Source organism: Ursus americanus, chromosome 9, assembly GCF_024610735.1.
Source record: "Ursus americanus isolate L20-20 chromosome 9, mUrsAme1.1.p, whole genome shotgun sequence".
Taxonomy (NCBI): domain Eukaryota; kingdom Metazoa; phylum Chordata; class Mammalia; order Carnivora; family Ursidae; genus Ursus; species Ursus americanus.
This window is the reverse complement of record NC_142135.1, coordinates 59,122,821-59,150,349: the sequence shown is the minus strand read 5'-3', so window position 1 is coordinate 59,150,349 and position 27,529 is coordinate 59,122,821. Positions and strand designations below refer to the sequence as shown.

Genomic DNA, 27,529 nt, shown 5'->3' with positions numbered 1-27,529 from the left:
AAGATTTTGGAAGATAGATTTTTCTAAAAATTATCATGAAATTTATCGCACAGCATCACTCTTGCCTTATTTGCATATCTGCTCCTACTCTAGACAGAAGTGAATTCTTTAAGAAGAAAGATGAAATCCAATTCAAGACCCGGCATATATAATGTTCTCATTAAGCACTAATGAAATGGCTTTAGAATAATGAAATTCACTGGACTTGGTGTTAGTAATCCCCACGTCTCAAAATCTAGAAGCAAAAAAATTAAAAATTTTTTAACAAAAGCAGCTCTCATTGTTCTCAATAAGCTTAGAACTGAGTATTATTAATCAGGTTCTCTACTTCATCTTGGATTTCAGCAAATTTTGGAGTTCACATTTAAAATGGACATTTTTTTGAGTTTGTTTAGTACATAGGCAATGTAGGAAGATGCTGAGCCCACCTCCTCCATGAACACACCAATAGGCATTTATTTAGAAATATCTTCTGAAGAACTGAGAGCTGACTGCACAGCTTCTGCACAACCAAAGACAGACCACACAGAAAACAGCAAGAGAAACAGAGACATGAACCCCCATCTCCAATGCCGTAAATTGCAGGAGGGAGGGACAGTACCAAGAAACCCTGAACACATTTGTCTGTGCCAGGGCACGAAAGCTTGCAGGTTAAAGGGCAGCTAGGATATAAAGGACCCAGCCCTAGAACTCCACCAAACAATGACAGAGTTGCTAAAAATCTCTCTGCAGTGGACGGGCTGGCAAGTGCCATGGTTTATGTTCCCCTTCTACCTTGATAGCATGGACAGAAGCAGGGTCTGGGCACTAGAGCTGAACCACCCCCTCAGTGAGCCCATCGCCCACTGGAGCTCCAGCTGTCCCACCAAGGTGACCCCATGGCAGTATACCCATGCTCACTATAGCTCTAGTCATCTTGCCAAGGTGACACAAACGTAAAGCACATGAAAACACTCCAGGCCCATACCACTTTGGTTGCAGATGTCTTTCCAGGGCACCCTAATACACATTACCCTGAGAAGCCATGGCACATGCCTGTCTTGGCCCCAGCCACCCTGCCAGGGCACTTCTACACAAAACACTCTGAGATACACTGGCTTACACCCACTTCAACCATCTTGCCATGGTGCTTTCTGCACAAAGAGCACCAGGGCAGCCCCAGCACTGAGTAACCTGGGACCCCAAGCCGATGCCAGCCATTACTCCACCAGGCCAGCTAAAGTCACCAGACAAACACAGTCTACACAGAGGAGGACCATATACAGAACCACTCCTTCAAGTTTAGGAGAAATCACTGTTGTGTTTAATTCAGAAAGTCAAGCAAAGTGAGGAGACAGAGGATTATTCTCCAAAATAAAGAACAAGCTAAAACCTCAGAACACAAACTAAATGAAATGGAGATAAACAATCTACCTGATAAAGAGTTCAAAGTAATGGTCATAAAGATGCTCACTGGACTCAAGAGTGGATGAACTCAGTGAGAATTTCAACAACAAAAATATAAGAAAGAATCAAAGTTGGAGAATATAACAACTGATATGAAAAATATACTAGAAGGAATTGGCAGAAGATTAGAGGATGCAGAAGAACAGGTCAGTGATCTGGAAGACAGGTGAATGGAAAGCACTCAAGATGAATAGGAAAAAGGAGTAAAAAAAATGAGGATAGGCTAAAGGATCTCTTAGACAACATCAAGTTAACAAACATTTGCATTATAGGGGTCTCAGAAAGAGAAGAGAGAGTGAGAGAAAGGGGCAGAAAACTTTCCTAATCTGGGGAAAGAGACATCCAGGTTCAGGAGGCACAGAGAACTCCACACAAATGAACCCAATGAGGTCTACATCACGACACATACTACTTAAAATGGCAACGTTTAAAGATAAAAAGAGATTTTTAAAAGCAGCGAGAAGCAATTAGTTACATACAAGAGGAACCCCATAAAGCTATCAGCTAATTTTTCAGCAGAAACTTTGCAGGCTAGAAGAAAGTGGCATGTTATAGTCAAAGTGCTAAAAGGAAAAAAACCCTACAACCAAGAATACCAGGCAAGATTATCATTCAGAGTTTAAGGAGAGATAGAGTTTTCCAGACAAACAAGAGTTAAAGGAGTTCATCACCACAAAACTGGCCTTATAAAAAATGAACCTTTAAGTGGAAGCAAAAAGGCCATAATTAGAAGAAAATTATGAAACAATAAAATTTCACAAGTAAACACACAGTAAAGGTAGAAGAATCCTCTATAAAGCTAATATGAAGGTTAAAGACAAAAGTAATAAAACCAAGTATACCTATATAATTAGTTAAGGGGACTCACAAAATAAAAACATGTAAACCATGACAACATGTAGTAAACCATGGAAGTAAAAACGAAGTTCTTTTAGAATGTGTTTAATTTTAAGTGAACATAAATTTAATATAAGCTTCTATATACTTAGGATATTATATATAAACCTCACAGTAACCAAAAACCAATAATAGATCCATAAGCAAAAAGAGAAAGAGAGCCAAATGTAATACTAAAAAAATCCATCAATCGCAAGGAGAGAGAGCAAAAGAAGAACATAGAAACAGAGAAAAATTACAAGCACAACTAGAAATCAATGAACAAAATGGCAGTAAGTACATACCTATCAATAACTACTTTAAATGGTCTAAATGCTCCAATCAAAAGACACAGGGTGAAGAAATGGATAAAAAACAAGACCCATCTATATGCTGTCTACGAGAGACTCGCTTCAGACCTAAAGACACATATGGGATGAAAGTAAAGGGATGGGAAAAGCTATTCCATGCAAATGGAAATAAATTAAAAAGCTGGGGTAGCAATGCTTGTATCAGAAAAAATAGACTTTAAAAGACTTTAAAACAAAGATTGTAACAAGAGACAAAGAAGAGCATTACATAGTGATAAAGAGGTCAATCCAACAAAAGGATACAATAATTGTAAATATCTATGCATCCAACATTGGAGCCCCTAAATACATAACACAACTATTAACAGATACATAGGGGGAAAATGACAGTAATACAATAATAGTAGAGGGCTTTAACACCCCCCTTACATGAGTGAATAGATCATCCAGACAGAAAATCAACAAGGAAAGAGTGGTTCTTTTTTTTTTTTTTTAAAGATTTTATTTATTTATTTGACAGACAGAGAGACAGCCAGAGAGAGAGGAAACACAAGCAGGGAGAGTGGGAGAGGAAGAAGCAGGCTCCCAGCAGAGGAGCCTGATGTGGGGCTCGATCCCAGAATGCTGGGATCACGCCCTGAGCCGAAGGCAGACGCTTAACCGCTGTGCCACCCAGGCGCCCCAGGAAACAGTGGTTCTTAATGATACATTAGACTCAATGGACTTAACAGATATATACAGAATATTCCATCCAAAAACCAAAGAATACATATTCTTTTCAAGTACACTTGATATGTTCTCCAGGATAGATCACAAGTCTCAAAAATTAAGGAGATCAAAGTGTAACATTTCAGGGGCGCCTGGGTGGCACAGCGGTTAAGTGTCTGCCTTCGGCTCAGGGCGTGATCCCAGCGTTATGGGATCGAGCCCCACATCAGGCTCCTCCATTATGAGCCTGCTTCTTCCTCTCCCACTCCCCCTGCTTGTGTTCCCTCTCTCGCTGGCTGTCTCTATCTCTGTCAAAAAAATAAATAAAATCTTTAAAAAAAATAAAAATAAAAAATAAAAAAAATAAAAAAAGTGTATCATTTCAGACCACAGTAGTATGAAACGAAAATCAATTTAAAAAAAAATGGAAAAAACATGATGTGGAGGCTAATGGGTCAACAAAGAAATTAAAGAGGAAAAAAAAATACATACAGACAAGTGAAAATAAAAACACAAAGGTCCAAAATCTTTAGGACACTGTGAAAGCAGTTTTAAGAGGGAAATTTATAGTGATTCAGGCCTACCTCAAGAAACAAAGAAAATCTCAAATAAATAACCCAACCTTACACTTGAAGAAGTACAAAGCTCATTGTGTGGATGGAAGGAAATAATAAAGTTCAGAGTGGAAATAAATAAAATAGACTTTAAAAAAACAACAATAGAAAAGATCAGTGAAATCAAGAGCTGGTTCTTGGAAAAGTTAAACAGAACGTACAAACCTTTAGTTAGACTCATCAAGAAACAAAAGAGGACTCCCATAAATAAAATCAGAAATGAAAGAAGAGAATTAACAACCTACACCATAAATACAATGCATTATTAGAGACTACTATGAAAAATCATATGCCAACAAATTGGACAATGAAGAATAAATGGATAAATTCCAAGAGCCATATAATCTAAAAATAATCAGGAAGAAATAGAAAAACTGAACAGACCAATTACTAGTAATGAAATTGAATCAATCAAAAATTTCCAACAAATAAATGTTCAGGACCAGATGGATTTATAGATGAATTCTATTAAACATATATTGTTCCAATTTTAGTTTATGCGCTGCTGACGTGAGTAGTCTAGCAAACATTTATAGGAAAGTTGATACTTATTCTTCTGAAAGTATTCCCAGCAATAGAGAGGAAGAAAAGCTTCCAAATACATTCTACAGGACCAGCATTACCCTGATACCAAAACCAGGCAAAGACACTAATTAAAAACAAAACAAAACAAACAAACAAAAAACAAAAAAACTACAGGGATATAGATGCCTGATGAACATAAATGCAAAAATCCTCAGTAAAAATTAGCAGATCACATTCAACAATATATCAAAAGGATCTTTCACCGTGATCAATTATGATTTAGTTTGTGGATGCAAGGATGCTTCAGTTTCTGGAAATCAAAGTGATATACCACATTAACAAAATCGAGGATATAAATTATCTCAATTTGCAATCTCAACAGATGCAGAAAAAGCATTTGATGAAATTCAACATCCATTCATGATAAAAACTCAACAAAGTGGATTCAGAGGAATATACCTCCATATAACAGAGGCCATATATGATAAACCCACAGCAAACATCACACTACATGGTGAAAGACTGGGAGCTTTTCCTCTAAGATCAGGAACAAGACAAGATATCCACTCTTATCACTCTTATTCAATGTAGACTAATTAGAAACAAAAGATAAATAGAATAAAATAGAAGTCCTAGCTGAAGCAATGAGATCGAAATAAAAGCCATCAAAATTGGTAAAGAAAAAGTAAACTGTCACTATTTGCAGATGACATGATACTATACACAGAAAATCTTAAAGACCCATGCAAAAAAGTACTAGAACTCATAATGAAGTAGCAAAAAGAAATTAAGAAAACAATTCCATTTATAATTGTACCAAAAAAGGATAAAATACTTAGGAATAAACTTAAGAAGATGAGTGAACTATACCTGAAAACTATAAAACACCGATGAAAGAAATTGAAGATGACACAAATGAAAAGATATTCCATGCTCATGGATTCAAAGAGTTAATATTGTTAAAATTCCCATACCACCCCAAGCAATCTACAGATTCAGTGCAATCAATATTGAAATACCAATAGCATTTTTTCACAGAACTAGAACAAATCGTACTAAACTTTGTATGAAACCACAAAAGATCCTGACTAGCCAAAGCAATCTTGAGAAAGAAGAACAAAGCTGGAGGTATCGCAATCTTAGATTTCAAGGTATACTGTAAAGCTGTAGTAATCAAAATAGTATGGTGCTGGCACAAAAACAAACACATAGATAAATGGAACAAAATAACCCAGAAATAAACCCGTATGTATATGGTCAATTAATCTACAACAAAGGAGTCAAGAATTTACAGTAGGGAAAAGGCAGTCCCTTCAATAACCGGTGCTGGGGAAATTAGACCATTACATGTAAAAGAATAAAACTAGACCACTTTCTTATACGGTACACAAAAATAAACTCAAAATGGATGAATGAGTTGAATGTGAGACCTGAAACCATCATGGTCCTGGAAGGAAACATAGATAGTAATCTCTCTGACATGGCCTTAGCAACATTTTGCTAGACATGTAAGGGAAACAAAAGCAGAAACTCTTGGGACCACACCAAAATAAAAAGCTTTTTGCATAGCAAAGGGAACCATCAACAAAATGAAAAGGGAACCAACTAAATGGGGGAAGATATTTGCAAGTAATATATCTGATAAGGGGTTGATATCCAAAATATATAAAGAACTTATATAAGCCAACACCAGAAAGACAAACAACCTGATTAAAAAATGGGCAGAGGACCTGAACATACATTTTTCCAAAGAAGACCTACAGATGACAATTAGACACATCAAAAGATGCTCAGTACATCACCCCAATCATCAGGGAAATGCAAATGAAAACCACAATGACCTATTACCTTATAACAATTAGAATGGCTAGTATCAAAAAGACAAGAAATAAGTGTTGGCGAGAATATAGAGAAAAAGAAACCCTCATGCACTCTTGGTGGGAATGTAAACTTAGTGCTAACACTGTGGAAAACAGTATGGAGGTTCCTCAAAAAATTAAAAATACAAAATACCATATGATCCAGTAATTCCACTACTATTTACCCAAAGAAAACAAAAACACTAATTCAAAAAGATATATGCATCCCTATGTTTATTGCAGCATTATTTCAAATAGCCAGGATATGGAGGGAACCTAAGTGTCCATTGACAGATGAATGGATAAAGAAGATGTGGTATATATCTTAAGGAATATTACTCGGCCATAAAAAAAAATGAGATCTTACTATTTGTGGCAACATGGATAGACCTAGAGGGTATTAGGCTAGGTGCAATAAGTCAGAGAAAGACAAATGCCACGTGATCTCACTTACACACAGGGAACATAGTCAGTTGTATTGTAATAGTGTTATATGGTGACAGACGGTAGCTACCATTGTAAGGAGCGCAGCATAATGTATAGGGCTGTGGAATCACTCTGCTATACATCTGAACCCTAATGCAACAGCGTGTGTCAGCTAGACTTTAAAAAATGAATGAATGAATGAATGCATGAATGAATGAATGAATGAATAAATGGACGTTTACTGATGAAGCCTTTGCCATTATGCAGAATAATGGATGCCTGCCATTTTCTCCCTGGTGTTCACAAGCGATTTTATTATAGCTTGTGAGCATTTTAGACTATTAAATAAAATAGTGAACCAGTCAAGTTCTGCAAATTCGAGCACTGAAATGTTTTGCAAAATCAAAACATTTTGCAGTTTTTCTAAATCAATTTTAACCATTTAGCTTGTCTCTCCTAGTTTCCTAAGTCCTTTTAAAAATCTAATAGAACATTCTTTCTTTTTCCCTGTAGAGATGTCTTTCATCTCTATAAATAATATTCTTTTGCTTGAGGTACTTTTTTCAAGCTCAGAAATGAGCTTGAAAGTATTCTCAAGTAATGAGCTCAGTAAGTATTCTGCCAGTCACCAGCTTCATTATGGTCAATTGAAGTCTGTTCTGTCATCCTTGTTCTCTTTGCCAATATAGTCCTGGGCCTTTCAGTAATTTTATCTAATTCTATAATTCATATCATTAAAACACACCCCATCAAAGAGAAAAAGTTGAAGATACCTTTGTTTATTTAAAAGAACAACTTTCTTCCAAAAAGATCTCTTGAAAGAGTTTTCTGCAAGCACCTCTTTGTTCCTAGAAAGACTGTGGAGAGCGTGAGAAGAGCCATCTACCTATGGATAGCTTTCTCTGACCTGGGTCTGTTGCTGTCAGGATCTGCCAGGCTTTCTTCTTTTCATAGGATTCTATGTTTCCCTAATACAACATACCTAATAATGTTAGACAGAATATAAGAAAGGAATGGTCAATTTGTCACTGTGGATGACAGTGATCTGAATTTTCTGTGAGATTATCAGGAAACTGAACCTTCTGGAAAATCTGTATGCTGTACATACACACATAAACAGTCCTCTAACTCCTGGTCACAATTTTGTCCGAGTTCCCACACCGGCTAAGTCTCAAGGTGCAAAGAGTTTGTTTGTAACAGATACTACTGGATCCTGACCACATATACTCATCCCACAACATCAAACCAGAGAGCTGAAGCTAAGAATACTCATTCACAGGCAAAAAATCCAAAGAAGATGTTCTTCACAGGCAGCTGTCGAATTCTTTCTGGCACAGGTGTGTTTGTCCCAAATAAAAAGAATAACACATCCAAAGCTAAACAGTGGAAACGGTTTTCGCTGTTCTGCAGAGAGCGCAAATACTCTTAGCCCCATTACCACTTCCGGTTCTGATATCAAACCAAGAATTCCTTTACTTTTTCTATGTTATGTTCACCCATGATAGACATCTAAGAAACCTGCTTCTCTGAAAGGTTTAGGAAGGGACTTACCCACACCGAAGCCTTGCTAGGGCCCAAAGGATTCCTTGCATTTTAAGCCATCACTTTTATAAGCCTCCTTCTGCCTACCACAAGCTAGAGAGCCACATTTTGGCAACCTTCTCCTGAAGCTAAACATTTCGGTGACTAGCAGAGGGAGGATGACCAGCCGAGGGGGCAGATTCATATCTTTGGCCCGGGGTGCAGGGGCATGAGACGCTGCTCTTCATGTCTATGCTGCTGAAATGTGCACGTCTACCCCACTAGCCACCGGGAGGTCCTGTCTAGGAATGGCATGGAGGATTCCAGAGGCTCTTCCCAGGAAGAAGACATGAGTCTGGATTCCCATCAAACATCCTCTTTAACTCTCTAGGCTTGAGTTTTGGGTATTCTAATTTAGTCTGGGAAAAATTTCATTTTATGAAAGGAGCCCGAAGGGCTGACAGATGAACCTAATGATCATGGTGGTTGCCCACTGGTAAAGCTGGAACGTCAGAACTACTGGTTATACGGCAAATGCAGCTTCGCATCAACCTCTGTTGGATCTGAAGCGTGTGTGGGTTTCCGTCCGCACCGATCCCACTTGGGGAAGCATGGACTCCTGGGCACACTGTCTGTCAATGGGTGTAAGTGAAATAATCTATTATTTACAAAATCAGGGTCTGTTTCTCTGCTTTTATTGGTGAATTAAATCATCTTCAGGTTAAGAAGGCTGGCCACGTGTCGTGCTGAATGCTGCATCTATGTTCTGGTGACTTTATGGGTCACTGCTGTTATATACTGGAATACTCCAGAAGAGCTGAATTGTTGCAACCTTCATGGAAATATACAGTGATTTCCATGAGTCAGTGTGTGGGAAAAGGGAGGGAAAATAATTCTATTGGGTAACTTCATAAAATACTTAATGCTCTTCAATTTAAAAAATATTTAGAGAGTACAACTGCACCAAGATTTAGGGAGCTGTAAAAGAACAAAACAAAACAACACCTGAAAACAAAGTCTCAAACAACAAACAAAGCAAAATAAGATCCCTACCTCTTGAGCTCACCTTTTACTCTGAAACAGGCATCGCCACGAATAATTAATAACAATGCTATCATTTGTTGCACAGTCCATATACGTACCATGCTCTGTTTCATGGGTTTTACATTTTACTCTAATCCTTAAAATAGCCCGAGGAGCTAGATGCTGTTAATATTGCCATTTGTAGATAAGGAAAGAGCAAGAGGAGGGATACATAACTTATTCAAAGTCACAGAACTGGTAAGCTTTCATTCAAACCCAGGCTGTCTGCTCAAACAGCCAAGCTATTTACAACTTCTCCAATTAAAGTGTGGGGAGTACTATTATAACTAAGCTCTTACAAACAAAGGAAATAGAAAAGGTGGTATGGGCACTGGATTTTGAAAAATGAGTAAGACAGTGACAGGAGGGCATTGGGGAAAAGAACATTCCGAGCAGAAGTGACAGCCAGGAGGAAGTGCTGGGTATGGCTGAAGGGACTGCAATGCCACGTGCTGGGGTGAGAAAGATTGTCCAGGTAGGCTGTGTCTAGATTGTGAAGATGCTGAGTGGTCCCCAAGTGACGCAATGTGGTCCCCTTTTCCTCCCCTCTTTTGAAATGCAATGAAATACACTAATGAGCAAGTTTTGCTGAGGGAAATGGCAGAATGACACCCGCAGGGATGCAGAAGGAAAACAGGTGTATGATGGGCAAACTGGGAGTCAAGGGACTCACCATTGGATACACCCCCTTCCTCTTTTCCGAGTGTCCCAACGGAGGTGAGGTGTTGACCTTGTGATACAAAGAAGGCACTATACTCCAGGGCAGCAAAGAGTTTGGCAAACCAGCTCTGACCCACTGACAGAGTCTTTCTGAAGTGATGTTTAGAAGGTTCTTAGGCTGAATTCAGGCTCAGGTAGGTTTTGATCACTTGGCCGTGTCTGCCACGGGGCAGAAGGGGACATGCTCACGTGAGCACAGCAAATGTGTTATCTCTGTTCTGGATGACAGTTACAGCACGAAACCTTCCTTAAAAGTCTACATTCTGCGAAGACCAACCATCCATGACCCTTGAGTTCGTGTATGGCACTCTTCAAAAAGACCATATTTATTTCATTCTACTCTGTCCTTTTTCATTGCGTACAGTTCTGAACACATTTGTAATCTGTTTCAGAGAAATGGAACTTGTTTAAATGACCCAGCTATGAGCATTTTGAAGACTGAAAAAGTAAATGGCATGAGATGTGCCATCGAGGAACACTGACCTTTTTTGCTCCTTGCTCCTCTTCCACACCGTCTCCTATAACGACGTACACCACTTTTCTTCCGAACCTTTGAATTATCCTCTCAAAACAGCTTTCCTTTCCTAATGAATAAAAATAAATTGTAAAAAGAGTAAAGTTTGGGTAACTCAGCACCACAGCACTTGAGCTTTTTATATAAAATCCTTCCTTTATGCTTCTGATTCAACTCTATCCTTCTTGTACAAACTGGAGAAGAGGGCTTTTAGATGCCATTTGGGTAGAATATGGAACACCACAGTAAATGACAAATTGTAAATTATCCATGTGGTGTCTTGTCCCTTGGGAACGGTCAATTTTATTCCATTTTTTAAAAGATTTTTTTATATATTTATTTTTGTGAGGGAGCGAGGGAGAGAGAGCACACACATGAGCATAAGGGGCAGAGGCAGAGGGAGTAGCAGACTCCATGCTGAGCAGGGAGCCCGATGCAGGACTCGATCCCAGGACCCTGAGATCATGACCTGAGCCAAGGGCAGATTTTAATCGACTGAGCCACCGGGTGCCCTGGAAATTGTCAATTTTAAAGATTTTATTTTTTCATTTATTTGGGAGAGAGAGAGAGAGTGAGAGCGCGCACCAGTGGTTTAGGGGCAGAGGGAAAGGGAGAAGCAGACTCCCTGCTGAGCATGGAGCCAGATCCCAGGACCCTAGGATCATGACCTGAGCCGAAGGCAAGATGCTTAACCGACTGAGCCACCAAGAAATTGTCAATTTTAGTATTCTTTTTCAAAAGCTCATTTATTTAAAAAGTAGGATCTAGTCAATCATAGTATAGCATTTGGGAAAAAAATAATGTTTTGTAGCAGTCCTTTTTTCCTACCAGCTCAGACTTAAGGAAGGCATGCGATTCTGGCAATATATTTGAACTTGACTTAAAAAATGTTTCACGATATACCAAACTCTGAAAGTAATATCTGATCCCAAGTCTATTGAGAAGGCTGAAAAAAACTGACTGGTTTTGTTATAGCAGGAGAAATCAAACAGTGGAATCCATTTATTCCTTCGTTTTCCAGTTGGGATTCTATTTGAATGAACGACACCCCCCCCCCCCCCCCCCCCCGCCAAACCTAATGTGTTTACTTGAAATCTTCTGGTAAAACTGTTCCTGAAATAAATGTCAGGTAATTTGGGGCACTACAGAGAGATCACGCCTGCCCTACGCGGGCATCTAATGTCCAATAAAGCACTTTCCTAGAGGAAAAGCAGCAGAAAGGTAACAGAATACCTTTATCTATCTATTATCTTTCCCATGTCAAGACTTCGTTCGGGCTCTCTGGCTGCTCATCCCCGCCGTTAATGCAGCCATTGTTGCTCTTTAGAGAAGAAACTGGTGTTCCACGGCCCTGGCTGCCAACAGGGTCATTTTAATGGACAATGGGACAGTTTATAGTTTTCAAATGTAAATGGCTGAGCCGCCGGCATCTCTTTCAAATAAGGATCAGATATACTCACGAACAAATTGCTTGTTTGCTTAAACAAATGTCTGCTTTATATTTGCATTTTGCACTAAAATCTCTGGTTTGCATCTGACAGAATGAAATCGGGCCAGCCTTAGTCAAAGGATGTAATTTCAATGCTGCTTTAGTTGCCCACTAAACTGTGAAATATTAAATCACGTTAAGAAACAAACACAAAGTGTACTTTTCACGCAAAAATATACAATCAAAAACTTAGATGTCATGAAACTTTTTTCCTCCTTAGAGGGAAATGTTTATGTGTTTTTGCCAAGTTTCCCTTTCATGGGAAAAGGAAGGTAAACTCAGTGTTATTTTAAGGTGAGGCTCCAGTGGACAGAAACATTTCTCGCCTATATACTATCTCCAATAGTGTGAAGTCTGGCTCACATAGACGTCTTTCATAATAAAGACTGAGAAATTGAAGCTGACTTTTAGAAGTTAATTAGAGGTCCAAAATTTTCATTTTGATGAATCCATTTTATCTGGGCGAACATCATAGCTCTGCTAAACGAGATCCAGTCATGTCCTTCAATGACTGCCGCTTGCCTATAAGGAAAATTCCTGAGTTTTCTGCATTGACTCCCAAATTATATCTCATTTGATGGCAAAATCAGCAAAACGGCAGGAGTTTCAATCTCTAGTTTTCTTCTTCTTTTTTTCATTTTTTTTAAAGAGAGAGAGAGAGTACATGCATGAGAGAGGAGAAGGAGAGGGAGAAACTTAAGCAGGCTCCATGCCCAGCCCCGAGCCCAATATAGGGCTTGATCCCAGGACCCTGAGATCATGACCTGAGCCAAAATTGAGTCAGACACTTAACCGACTGAGCCACCCAGGCGCCCCATTTACTTTTCTTATTAAAAATACCATAAAAATGTGATTCTACCTCTGGTTTTAAGGTAATTTCTACCACCATTTTAATCCTCATTTTTAATTCTGTATTGATAAAGGTTAAAATTCAGTATCACAAACAAAATGCCCATTAAAAATACCTAATATATACTTGTTATAATTTTCTATGATCCTAATATTTTCAAATTATTTAAATTATTCAGGATTGAAGTTCAATGCACATGACATGCAATAAACTACTTGTTCTTTCCCTCTGGGGAGTTAGGCACTATCCCTTCCATTCTATAAACTTCTCTGGAAATTGTTCTTTTATGTGCTGATAAATGTTTGCCATGGACTCCTGTTTACAAAACACAGCATGATTCCTCTTTATTGTTATGGATAACATAAATATTTGACTTCATGTAAACAGTAATTTTTATGGATATGAGAACATATAAAAAGTTCTGGTTATGTTGGGCTACCAGGAATTCTTTTTGGTACATTCCTTTAGAGAGAGAGAGAAAGCTCAAGGAGGGGGGGGGTCAGAGGGAGAAGCTGACTCCCTGCTCAATGGGACTCCTATCTCAGGACTCTGGGATCACGACCTGAGCCAAAGGCAAATATTTAAGCGACTGAGCCACCCAGGCGCCCCCATTCCTCTAAGTATTTTCTAGCATTCTGTTCTTGGTGCTTCTCGGGAGGCATCAGTCATTCTCCAGCTCCAGCTATTTCTAACTTGACAGGGCTATGTGACTATCTCACAGGCTCTTCACACTCAACACTGATAAAACCAAACTCTTACCTTTCCCATCACACCTGATTTTCCCCATCAGTTAATAGTGTCAGTACTGACCCAGGTGTTTAAAAAGAACCTCTGTGTCAGCCTTCTTCAGAATAAACAACTGTTTATTCATCCATTTTATTGAACAAACATTTATTGAGCACCTAGTATGTGCTGGGTACCATAGCTACAATGATCAGCAACACAGACTCAGTTCTCAAGGATATTACAGTCTGATAGGGAAGTCAGACTATGAACAAATAATTATAAAAGTAATTCTTTAGCAATAATTTAGTAAATGCTTTTAAAGAAAAGTATTGGAAGTATATGAGTGTAGTTAGATGGAGATAGATTACATTTTTGCCCTTTTTTCTTTAGATAGCATTGAGCAGCCAGAAACAACCTTCTTCCCACCTACGAGGATCTTCATCCCCCTTCCCCAGGACTCACTAAAATAACATCTCATTAGGGTGATACACAAGGCCACATATGTCTAGACCTAAGTCTACCTTTCCAGCTTCAGCTTCCCATGACCCAAGACCACTTACGAGTCCCTCAGGAGGGAACACATTTTAATGTCTCTGTCCATTTGCTCTCACTAGCCCATCTGCCTACTAAACTCTTATGTATCCTTCTATACCCAGCTCAAATGCCATTTCTTCCTTTTAGTGTTCACTGACACTTGCCCTCTGCTTCCTCCTGGGTAGGAGTGAATGTTTCCTCATTCAAGTGCACATTCAGGCACTTAGTGGTAGAGAACTCCCTAGGGTATAGAAAGGAGTCTGGACCCTAGAATCAGACCTAGTTTGACCCTTACCTTTACCAGCTATTAACTTGGACAATTAAGTCTCTGAGATTAAGCGTCCTCATTTATAAAAATGGAAAGGTTGTGAAGATTGATTTTAATATGTAAAATGCTTAGTATAGTTCTGGGCATCTACTAAATATGTGATAAATGCTCATTCACATACTTCTTTGTCATATTACAGTTATTTAGATGTCTGCTTCCCCCACTAGATGGTGATTTCTCTAAGAACGGGAGTCATGGTTGTTGTTTTTTTTAATCTCACTTTTAGTCTGTCTTGGTTTATATTCTAACCAAATTTCACATTAGTCGTCTTTCTCCAACTATGATTCCTTCTTTCAAGAACTTAAATTTTGGGGGGGGTATCCCCATAACAAAAATGGGAACTTAACCGTTTATACACATTGAATTAAAATAAAACAAACAAAAAAAAGTTCCAGTGATAATAAGTTAAAGAAAGCTATTAGAATTGTTTCATTTATGCCTTGTATATCTCTATACTACTGTTTGTTTTAGTTTATTAGATATTTTTGTTGATGTTATCGAAAAGACAACAATCCAGAACTGATGCTCAACGGACAATAGTTAAAATCCGTAGGTCTTCATGTTAGCCAGTAAAGTAACATTTTTTGAATTAAGCTGCATGTCTTCTGATTTATATTTCTCTTGATGTCTAAAGCCAATTCTGACTATAAAATTAAATTCTTCTTCTAGTTTTCTGACCCCTAGCATTATGAACAAAGTCTCATTTACTTCTACTCATTCACTTCTACTAGCCTGAAGGGAAAGAGTCAAGTATAAAATAAAACAAAAGCAGCTCACCTATCTTTGTTGCACTGTAAATATTTTCTATTGGAAATACGATTCCTAATCCATACAGCAGGACTTTCGCCAACGCTGGGATAAGCTGAGTAGTTGTAACTAAAATATTCACACAATTCGTCCTATGAGAACAGAAAAGAAAAAGAGAGAGAGAGAGAGAGGGAAAAAAAAAAAAAAAAAGAACGTTGAAAAATGAATCTCCAAAATGAACGAACACGAGCAAAGGCTATTTTCCAGCAAAAGCAGCATGGAGTGACTTGGGGACAGCCTACCGGGAGTGAATGAGCGTGAGTGCTTTCAGAGCCAGTGTCAACCAGGAGTCTGTCAGGGCTTCAATCTCAGCCCTCAGCTGCAGCCAGGCTTCCCTCTTGGCTGGACCAAGCAGGCCTGTGGATTTAAAAGCACATGAATTCCTTCCTTACCAATGTGTCTAGTCAACTTCATAAATAATAAACATTTAATACCACTCCTAATATCACCCTCAAGCTTTATAGTATTTCGGGTAATTTTTCACAGATTAGCATCCGTTTGACAGATTTATTTAGTACTGTAGGAAACATCTGTTGATTTTGCTTTCCTAGCATCCCTTCCCCTGGTTATAGAAGTCATCTCTTCATTCTGAGGAGTCGGCTCACACCATTTCTCTAATCATGGAGTTTGGACAGAGCCAACTCTACCGTCTGGCTCCAAGGGTAGGTGTATGACTGCGGCTTGGCCAGCACAAATCAGTCTTGGAACTTTTGCTGAATCTATTGGGAAAGATATTTTTCTACCCAATCGAGGTGCTAAACTCACAGAATATAAGCTTGGATCTGTCAATGGTCACCTATGTCACCTTATGGGAGGGACTGACCCAGAATGACTCCTACCCAAAGGAAAGCCTAGGCAAGAGATTCAGGATGTCACCTTTGGAGCCTGTGGATTTAGCCATGCTGGAAACCAACGCACCTCTAAACTTTTCATTATTAAGTCAACATATTTCCTTGTCAGCTAAAGCCATTTTGAGACACAGCTGAATGAGTTTTACAACCCATCTCAAGTGATTTGGCCCAAGGTGGTTAATCCCACATCTCCTTGGAAGGACAAACGAGTATCAGAAAGGTCAAGAAACGGACTCCAGGTCCCACACACTATGAAGTAATGGAGCCAGGACTAGATTAGACTAGCCAGGGTAGCTGGCTCAAGTCTAATATTCCTGTCACTAAATCACAGCAGAATAATCATGGGTCAGATGAAACCGCTCTGAAAAAGCTACGATATCCCAAACAAAAAGTGTGATGTGAAAATGTGTGGTACTTGGAGAATTTTAGCTAGACTATCTGAATAATCCGGTAAGGTACTGGTGGTGGTTACTTGCCTCCAACGTTATTTTTGTAGGTATTGTAGATCTCTTTTACTCGTCTGTAGCGGAAAGCCAATTTTCTCATCCAGTCTACACCACCCCGCACACCGGTTGCCAAGCATAAGTTAGCACTGGTGGCTGCAGCAGGAAAGCCATCTGTTCCAAAGTTATATGTGCTATTTAGACGCAAGAAAAGCCCAACGTTAACCAAACAGAAAGTTCATCTTCATAGCTGAGCCATTAAACTCGAAAATGGAGACAATCACTTCACATTTCACTGCGCTCACCTGAGGTCTTGGCCATTATCATCTGAAGACACATCATCTATATGAACTTGGTCACATTCCTAAAATGCAATTAAAATGATACAGGTTCATTTTCGAGGAGCATCTTCGGTTTTTTTGGTTTTTTTTTTTTTTGGGAAAAAAATCACATACAGCTGTTTAACCCCACCCCATCCCCCAACTTTAATTGGACGGTTTTTCCGCAATGTCAATCAGTAGGTGTCAGTCTTGTTAAGGTGGTACTTTTACCTACTTCAGGTCCTCTTTTAACGCTAAAAAAAGAGCAATGTCATTCAGGACTACTGTTATGCAGCTTCGGAAAACACATTTTTGTGTTTAGAAAGGAAAGTGATTGAAAACAATTAGCATATGTGTTCCATAAACCTCAGGTACCTGAAGACCTCATGCTGCTCAAAGCTGATTCAGTCAATGCCCAAGCATAACTGAAACCAGACATTTCGGTAAATGTAACATGCTAGAAAAATTAAACCTGATGCTAACTGCCAATGAAATTATGACCTCTGATTGCTGTTGAGCCACACACCAACAGAGCCTGAGGCCAGCGTGCTGAGGAGCCCAGACGAAAAAATCTGTTACTGGTTTGCCATTGATTTGAGAGATGTGAGTTTTATTCTTTGTGTGTGTGTGCGTGTCTGTGTGTGTGTGTGTGCGCGCGCGCATGTGGACGAGGACGAAGAAAGCATGGGACACTTCAAAACCCAAATAAAAACAATCAAACCATGTGGTGTTTTTTACCTTTTTTTTTTTAACTGTTTCACTATTTTATATTCCTTTTAAGTGTTGGATTTATGGATTTATTGATTCGTTGTAGACTAACGTGATGGGAACAGGCCTGATTTTTCAATCCCAAACCACGTGTGAACTGTTTAGAATAGGAGGCTGTGATTTCGGACTACAGCTCGACCGGCTGATTCTGCACGTGTTTGCATATGAGCACCCCGACATCTCACCGCTGTATTCCCAGCCGCTAGCGTCACTGCGTGAGGAGCAGACACCCAGTCAACCTTTGTTGGACAAACGACGCATACCAGTTTGGAGACACACAAGGTCTCCCCCCACCCGGAGACAAGGCACCCACACTTGGCTCGCTTTCGTGTTTCAGCCATGATTCTTTGCCATCAGGCTCAGAATACCCTGGAGGCCTTTATCATACTTATTTTCGTTAAAAGTTTTAGTTTAAAAATATTATTAAAAGATTTCCAGGTATGCATCCTGTATTTTAAAAGGTTCTTTTGACTAAGGCGCTGGTCATATTTCCTGCCTAATTTTGTAAAATCTAGCCTATTTGTGTAGTGCTCAACATACAATTTGTAACAAAGATGACAGACATAAAGTGCCACAGTAACACAAGGTGTATTTTTATGTTGCGGGTTCCTTCAGAACAAATTTTTTTCTCTCCATGGATTTGTGAGGAAGGGAGCAGGAGATAGAAGGGGAAAGAAACTCAAACCAGCTGTGGCTTAACAGAATTAAAATCGTGACCCCCCAACCTCTTCTCTAAAGCATCTACTTTCCAGGCAACCGCCTCCCAGCAAGCAGCAAGTTCCAAGGAGGAAAAGACTTTGACCTTGTAACCCTCCCCTGCTCTCCTGAGGTCCATAACCTCAGATAAGAAAGAGGAAAAGCGAGTCTAGGAGGCCGCACATGTGGACTGTGAATTTAACATTTTAAAAACAGGTCATTCCTGGAAAACATGCTTGGGGACTTCGCACAGTTATTAATTTAATATTTCAGAAGACAAATGATAGTTGTGCTTTCTCAACAAGGTACATATTCTGGGTTTAAAGAGTGACTAAATCATGAGTGTAGACATTTCTGCCACTTATCTAGCCAGAAATACATTTTTTATATTGTTGGTAAACAACGCTTTTCGGGTGCACGGTTGAGTGTACAAAACAGACGAGAAAACCAAGACAAACCAAACTAGTGTACCCTCCACTCCCCCCCGCCCAAAAAAACCCCCAGAGACAAAAACCGAAAAACTCAAAAAGCCAGAGAGCCACAATGGAAGATTTTTGCCTTCTGGGAGAAACAGGAGGTGGAAGGTGAGGAAGTCCAAGAAGAAAAGCTACGTTAAAAAGGGTTTTAATCAAGGAATCACACCAAAGCTGACTTACAAGTTACTTAGTTAACTCTCGGGGTGGGAGAATTCCTCTGAAAGGCAAGGTGTTAAGAGGCTTTTCTTAAACAAATGCAGTTGTAAATCTCCATGACTCACGGAGAAGACAGTTATCTTCCAGTGACTGTTAAGGGGTCCATTGTTGCTACTGTCCCCCCACATCCGGTATTTGTTTGCTCCCAGGAGCTTTATCCAAGTCTTTTGTTCCCAGGGCTGAGGCCCTCCTTTGAAGGACGGTTCAGGATCTTGGTTACCTCTGGTTTAGTATCAACAGCTTCCAGCTTCTCCCCGCAGACGCCAAACTCCCTTCTCAGAGATGGGATCAACTCTGGTGTGGTGGCAACAAAGAAATCTTCATTCTTTATCAGGAGAGTTGTTTTGTAGAATGATTTTCATGAAAATAGATGCAAACATCAGGAGCATTTTTTAAAGAGCCTAATTAGCACCCCAGGAATAAAAAGAAATCATGAAAATGTCCAGGTAAAATAGGTTTTCAGAACCGTCCGTGTCACTTAACGATAGAAAAATACGGCGCTGCACAAACTTCGCACCGATAAGATACATACTAAAGATTTAGTAACTGAGTCCTGGTATGAGCTCCTACATCACGGTAGAAATGTCTCAGGAAACATGTTTTTACTTTGAGGAAAAACTAAATATTGCTGTCTTGACGTTTACCTATTAAAAATTTTAATTCCTCAAAGAATTGAGAATATTAAAACACAGAAGTGTCTCGATACACGTGGAAAGTGTCAATCTTTCTAAGTGCATCTACTCTCAAATTAGAAACCGCAGTCCCCTGCATCCTGACATTGGAAATTCTCCCTCCTCTACTGGGATGAGACTCTCCCTCCCCCACTTTTCTTCGGAAGCCATCTAACTTTTTGCTTGTCTTCTTAACAGCCTAATTTCAGGTTTTCATGTTTGCTTTCTGGACTTTGTTGTTTTCGGTTTCTAAATCTGTTTTAAACTCAGAAAATTAGATATTTGAAGGAGGGAAGCAGGAGTTCTGAACCCACTGAAACAACATGACAAAATCTGAAGCCCACTGGAAGAATCTATAGACACAGAAAACAAGAATGGAAGCTTCCTGTATTTCCAGGCACCAAGACATATTCCTAAAAGCCCTACTTTGCTGCTTAATACACAGAGTGCTGAACATACAGAATGCCATGGGAAAAGGAAGTTTTTATTCCAGAAAGACTGAATGTGCAGAACATGTATTTTTGAAACAAACTGCCCAAAAAGTCCACGATAGGGTTTTAAGCACTGAAGTCACTGCCGAGGCCAAGTCTTTGCATAGCATTCCCAGGTCTCAGGCCCAAGACTGCAGGTCCGCTGGATTAGCAGATTTTATGCGGTAATCCGTCCTCTTGAGGTTGGAGATGCCCCAGGTAGCCCTGTTGTGTTTGGGGATCTGGCTGGGGGCCTCATTTGGGGAGAAGGTAGTGCTTCTCATGACTTCTGGTGGATTCCACACTCGACACCCATCTGAGCTGACTAACGGGTACCTTAGCTCAGAAAGATGGTCATGTATTCATTATTAAGGGGCTCCTATGCTCCAGATGTTAAGGACGCAACATTTAACAGACAAAAATCCTTACCATCTTGGAACTAACATTCTAGTGGGGAGACACCCAAACAAGAAAATACGCAAAATGTATACTATGTTGGTGCTGATGCTGCTATCTGCCAAGGAGAATAAATATAGCAGGCAAGGGAATGATGCAATGCTGTCTGGGGTCTGTGGAATGGCTCTGCAGGGCAACGAAAGAGCAGGTTCAAGGGCCCTGAGGCAGGAGAACCCTAGTGTGCTGGGGGATGCGGCAGAAGGGAGGCACAAGGAGGAGATCAGGTGGCAAGAGTTACAAGGGCTCGCAGGGGACAGCAAGGAGCTGGCTTTGGGAGTAGCATCCAAGTTATCAGCCCCTGCCCTCCAGGCGCGTACAGTTTAGCAGGAAAGACAGACGTTACCGAACTACACGTGTGATAAATTACAACGGTAGTAAATGCTGCAGAACTGCTTTGAGGAACATTCGAAGGAACATCCTCCTGCCGAATGGCTGAACTCTGTTTAGTCTCAAAGAGCTGCCGAGGTTGGAAGAACTTAAATTGTATTTTGCTAGATCGGGGAGGGACAGCACGGCCCACCATTTATCCTTGGTTGCTTCTGCGATGAAAGCAATCAACAGATAAACGGCAGACTCGCTAGAGATGCTTCCCAGTCCCTGAAGCCGCGGTAACAGAAACAACATAGCTTTTTGATCCCGGCCTGCGGATGCCAGACCGCTACTTATGCATGGTGGTGAGGTGGGGTGGCAGAGGGTGGCACTCACTGGGCAAGCCGTCCCTCTCTCTAGGAAATAGCCCAGACTTAGTTCCCAGACGTGCAAGACCTCTGTGCAGTGAGCAAGCAGGTCCCCTTCCCTTGTGGGATGGTTTTTGTTCCCCTCTCAGTTACAGGTTTGAGAATGGCTATGGGAGCTGGCAAAGGACCAAGGGGTGGGAAAAGAGTTATTTTTTGATAATGGCTTTTCAAAGGGAGGTCAACATCAGCAACATTTTTGCATAAAGGCTCTGTATCAACAGTAGAGGAAAATATAATTAACATTTTTGTTTAACAATTTTCAAATACACCCACATAGCACAAGTTCTCAGGAAGAGTCAGGGCCAGTGCTAGGCCAAGTTGCGCTTATCCTTCACTAGGAAAATTTTGCAATTAATTACCAAATTTAGACTACTGCTAAAGCGACCTGAAGTGGGCCTCTCCCTTTTCCAGAAATCCTAAAGCACCAGGGACACAAGAGCTATTGACACATGATTAAATGTCCTATTTTGACACTTTGTATCGCTTGAAGAGTATTTTCCTCCCTCCCCAAAGCGGTGGCAAACTACTTCACTAAGTCATTTCTTAACACTTCTGTGGAGATCTTGTGGAAGCAGACACATGGTTTCTCTCCTCACAGACATTCCTCTTTCTTGTTGAGCTGAACTAGTGTTACCGATTTATGGTGAACGTGGACTAGTGTGTAATGGTATGACCCATTTCACAGATACAAAACATGAAGACTGAGAAAAGTGAACTAATGTAAGTGCTGAGACACTATGTCTTTGAGCCCCAAATCACAGTCTCTTCCCACACCCGTTTCACGCGATGCCGACGACTGCCACCATCTAGATCCTTTGTGGCTGGTCAGTTGTTTGGAGCCCAGGAGACTTCAGCTACAAAACATACCCTCCGCTTTTGTCTGTCCCACTCCTACGACCAGCGTCTGTCACCACGGCCCCTCTGCCAGCCTGGAGCTTGGATGGGAGTCCTCCATCCTCCGGGACAAGCCCCAGCACTGCATCTCCCCAGTGGGCCTTCCAATGACTGGCGCTTCGGAGGGAACTCGTTCTAGGAGAGCCACTGTGGTTACTGGGCTTCTGCCAGGGGTGGAGGGTACAGAGCACGATTGTAGGCGGTGAGAGGATAGGGGTTCGCGTGACATTGACATGGCGTGTCCTAAGGAGGAGGCCGGAGGCCCAGAAAGAAGGATCTGGCCAGTCAGGGCAAAGGCGGTGAATGAAGGCAGATGGCAACAATCAGAGGCACACCGCTGAGCCCACAGGTGCGAGCTTGCAACCTCTGTTCTACACGACAGGATTCTACAGTCATCTTGCAGATAAACACCACAAACCAAATGACCAGTTTACCCTCGCCTGGCTTCCCTTTATGTTTCCAAGGCCTGTGCTTCACAGAGGAGTCAAATAAATAAAATTAGCAAGCTTTCGTTACTAACTGGCCCTCGGCTCGCAGACATCTAAGCACTCACGGGGCTGGATTCTAAAATGCTCACATGGACGGCTGGGGAAAATTGCCAACACATGAAGCGGCTGAATGCCAGCCCCGGTGTCGGGAGTATGAAGCAAGCCACATGGGGCACGATCTCACTGCCAGGCGGCAAAGGCACATGCCCTCTCAGAACTCCGGTTGCACAGTTAGTCTGCCTTTTTGGTCCCTTCTGTCATTATTTTTGGCACTGCAACTCACGCTGACCTTTTTCTGATCCGTCATCATCTCTGGCCTTCCAGGCCTGGGCCACAGACATGTTCTTTTGGACCAAGCCCCAGGAATAACTCAGATTTTGTACAGGGGCTCATATGCAAAATATTAAGTTATGGCAGAATTTTTCTGCAAATATTTATTCTGCTTTGATACCATAGTGGTTGTACTTTTCCTCCAAGCCTTTCACTTGTGCCATAATTATGTAAAAAAAAACACCATACCATTCAAGTTAGTTTAGGAAAATTAATAAAAAGAATTAAGACAGTTACAATGGGTCTTATTATCTATGCCAAGCCCTGTGATGTAATAGCCAGCATGTCGAGGCACTATACCTCTGAACACGACACTAAAAACATAAACTCCAAGTAAGCCTAAAGTCTTTGAATAAACAGAGACTCTAAGAAGACTTTGAGGCAGACTGCGTGTTATGAAAGGGAACAATATAAAAATGTTACAAACACGGCTTTGGAGAAGTTGAGTTACACAAGCCCAAATTCTGCTCCAAATTTGCTCCATTTTCCAAATTTACCATGAGAAAACTAACACCATACTGCCAACTAATTGTTTCAATACCTTCCTTTACAAAGTAAAAATGAAAGGAAAAAGAGAGTCACTAGAGAACGAGCTATTTTCATTGTGTCTGTGCCTCAGAGTGCCTATTCAGACCAGCTGCGCTTGGCCAAGGCAGAGGAAATGATCGGGGGTCCTCCGTCCCCTCCTATCTGTCATCAAGCAATTACATCCACTGCTCCCACCTCCCCACTGAAGAATATAGATGCTTGCTCGATATACCTTAGACATCCACAAGTGACTAGAAAGTTTCCTCTTATTTCCCGACACAAAAATGTTTAATTATATGGAGTACGGAAGTATTTCCAGTACTTTACAGACAAATACACAGATCGTCTGAACGCTTTGACAAATGAGCAGCAGTGCTTTAAAAAGAAAAAGGGGGCGGGGGAGACATCCCCATGTGGATCTGCTCACACTATCCCGGACCCTCCTCACAGAAAGTCTAACGTGTACAGATGGCATTACACGGTGACCAGTATTTGAGTGACAGAGGTTTGAAGGGACTGATTTCCAGAGCGGCTTTTGGAAATCACTCCTGACTCCCTAGATATTTTTATAATTTCTTTGGGAAAATAAGGTAAAATGGATCATCCCTAGAGATCTCCTGTGATTCAGGAGTTCAGGGGGGAGGGGTGGTCCAGAAACAAGCCAACTGATGGGAGAGATGTGGAGAATGCTGCTTCGAAGTCACTGACAATTAGACTGAGTATGTCAGTCGCTGTAGTTCAGAAATGCTGTCCATGAGTTAGTCAGTTTGCAGAAGCCAGGTTTTTACTTGTACATTTCTTTCTGTAAAAAGGAGACTGTCCAATCAAAGTACTCCTTTTCTGTACTTACCGATATGGAGTCGCACAAGTGCAGTGTGTTTTCTAAAGGTGTATCAAAGCCCTCACTGCACTTTCAAACAGACGCACTAAAGAGCGTAAGCGCTGCTCGCCCCTGTGCTCGTCATCGAGGACCGGATGGAAGCCGGCAGCACGGCCAAGTGGAAACGGGGTGTGCCGTTCACAGCCCCGCAGCCCCACGCGTGGCTGGCCAGGACCTGTCATGCCTGTCTGGGGCACACCTTGTGACCCTGCTGTTCCCCTTGCTTTCCCACCACAATGCTTTCTTGCACAAGAAAAGGGTGCATGACTAAGGCACAGGAGTGGTTGGAAATTGGCCTCATTCTGTTTGACAATTTTGGGAAATGCAAGTTAAGGAATTAGAACATACCTGGACAAATTCATCTTTAAATTCTCACTCTAGATTATCCACTCAGCCTAGCATAGGCACCAATGTGTATTCTAAGTCAATATCTAAATATCTCTCTCTGTTTTGGCAGGAATAGGAGGACGCAACGATAGCAGCCAATGGGGGGAAAAAGACAGAATTTCAAATCTGAGAAACTAGTTAAGAGACATTTTAACATCTATTCTTGAGATTTGGTCATAAGGCGCAACTTGCAGAGACATACTCTGCTTTTAATTACTGTGTCTTGCTTACAAAAACAGTATTTCCAATATATTTAATGTTACAATATCCTGTCAAGGTTATCAGAATGAGAGAAAGATTTTACTAGAATTATGTTTACATTTGCTAGGAGACGTGGGTACTCATATTTGAAACTCAAGATTTGAATTACAGCCGTTGCAACAAAGGTAAGAAGATATTAACGATTTCAGTCTGATTCTGTTTAGAGGAATACTCATAAAATATTTAGAGAATAAAGTCTTTACCGAACGTACCTGAAGATGGCATATTAAAGCAACAGATAAAGTGCTGAAACTGTGTATTTGTATACATATAAAGTTATGATAAATATTTCAGATCACTACATAAAAATTTACAAGAAGCTCAAGCTTACTGTTGTTAAAGAAAAAAGAAAGTTTCAAATTTTTAAATATTTTTTATATTAATTTCTTTTTAAATGTGCAGTAAGATGTCATCATAATACCACTTTAACACATGGCTCAAAGAATCCCTAAGGAATTACATGAAGAGAGCGCCTTTTTAGCGAGTAAGTACAGAGTTAATAAATATGATATGTCAACTTCACACTGCTTGGAGTTCCTTCTTTCTCACCATGAATACCTTCTTTACCACACGATTATATTAAATATATTTGTCTTTATTCATACTGTCAATGTTAGGATAAGAAAAAAAATTGAAAATAAGCTTTTTAAAAATAAAATGGGCTTATTTAAAATTGCTCAGCACCGAATTTATAGGTTACTTTAATAATTTTGGCATATATTACATGTGATCTAATGATATCAACACATAATTTCTTTCCTTTTTAAAAAGTTAAGGATACGGTGAATGTCTTCTATCTGATGCTACAAGATCTATCTTTTCCTGTTTAAGTTATGTTCAGTGCATTCTATAACCCTACATGGTATTATACACAAGAGGCACAGGCCCAAATATACAGCTTCATTTATGATCCAACTAATATCAGAAGATATGGCATTTTACACATTAGTGTAGGAGGCAGTGAAAATGTTGTGGGACCTTCAAACACAAAATAGGGCAGTTGCATTAGTGGTTGATAATATGTCAAACTGCATTATACAATTTTATCCTAAAAAGACCATACATATTTATTATTGTATCACGTGATTTTTCATGATTTTAAAGATTCGAGGCAGACTTAATGTATAAAATATTTCAGAACTTAAAAAAAAAAGAAAACAGCATATATGTAATATAAATGTCATCCTTTTGAATGGTGAGTCAGAACTACTCTTAAGAATAAGCCTTTGATTTACTGCTGAACTGACTTCTCCATGTTCAATGGGTTTGCTCATCATTTGACAAACACAATTTGTCACTGGAAACAGCGTTCTCTGTGACTCCCGTTGCCTTTCCTTTAGATTTATTGTTCCTGCTGAGAGCATCTACTGAAGAAGAATTTTTCATAGTGACACCAACTCTCATCTTGCTGTGAATAATCACATTCTCATAAAAAGCATTCTTTTTATTGCAAACTTGCTGCCAGAAGCATGGAAAAATATTCCAACCAGGAGCCCTTTTATCCTTTTCTGCAATCACTTTCCTGTAGCTCTCGCTGCCATTTGAGGAAAATGAATCCCATACCAATTTATTCACAAAGCATTTAGCTGGAAGTTTTAATTTACATGGGGTATTGCTGGTATGATCACAAATAAAACAAGGGGCGAAAGCTGCAATTAAATAGGTCATGTTTGAAGAAAGTGGGTTTTTTTTTTTCTGGAGCAATTTTTACTCTGAAATTAAATATTTGCAACAAATATAGTTCGTTTATCACTATTCCATGCCTATCAATTCATCTTCGTTTAACTGCAAACCACACCTCAATTTAAAGACATATTTGAAAGTAATTTTCTTTGTAGGTGACTCCTTTTTGCAAGGGTGGGGAGTGAAACCTGCAAGTTTAAAAGAGCTCAATATATTAATTTAACTTCTATCATACAGCCAGATAATTTTGTAATGGTAAAAAGATCCTCAGTTTTCTATGAAAGAATGTGTCGCTCAGAATAACATCCTTAGTTAATAAGTTGATGAAAATTCTCCAAGCCAATTTCTTCTGTTATTCCTGACTCTGGAGAGAAAAGTGTGCAAAACCAGATACAGGCACTTAAAAAAAAAAAAAGGTTCTGTGAGCTACTGGACGTTTCCATGTCACCTTTCATGTCAGCCCCTCACGGGGAAAGGAGGACCTTCGAAAGGGCACTTTCTTACTCAAAAAATTCTCTAAGTATTGTCATCTGAAATCAGCCCCCTGAAATCATTCCCTTTGCATCTTCTTTTATAAGACAAAGATTTCAGATAAGAATAAATTATTTAAGCTCTATTACTTTGGTGTGAACTGTTC

At 40.1% G+C, this 27,529-nt stretch overlaps 1 protein-coding gene across 19 annotated transcripts in view; it reads right to left on the bottom strand.

Moving 5' to 3' along the window:
- The window catches only part of EYA1 (EYA transcriptional coactivator and phosphatase 1), a 349,658-nt gene that overhangs the window by 8,812 nt on the left and 313,317 nt on the right, over nt 1–27,529 (bottom strand). For all 19 annotated transcript variants that reach the window (XM_087864819.1, XM_087864823.1, XM_087864826.1 and 16 more), the window contains 5 exons: nt 16,937–16,995; nt 16,665–16,825; nt 15,580–15,694; nt 15,308–15,429; nt 10,573–10,673 (listed from right to left, as the gene is read on the bottom strand). In XM_087864819.1, coding sequence (XP_087720945.1) covers nt 10,573–10,673; nt 15,308–15,429; nt 15,580–15,694; nt 16,665–16,825; nt 16,937–16,995 — 558 coding nt within the window. The remainder of the gene's footprint in view (nt 1–10,572; nt 10,674–15,307; nt 15,430–15,579; nt 15,695–16,664; nt 16,826–16,936; nt 16,996–27,529) is intronic.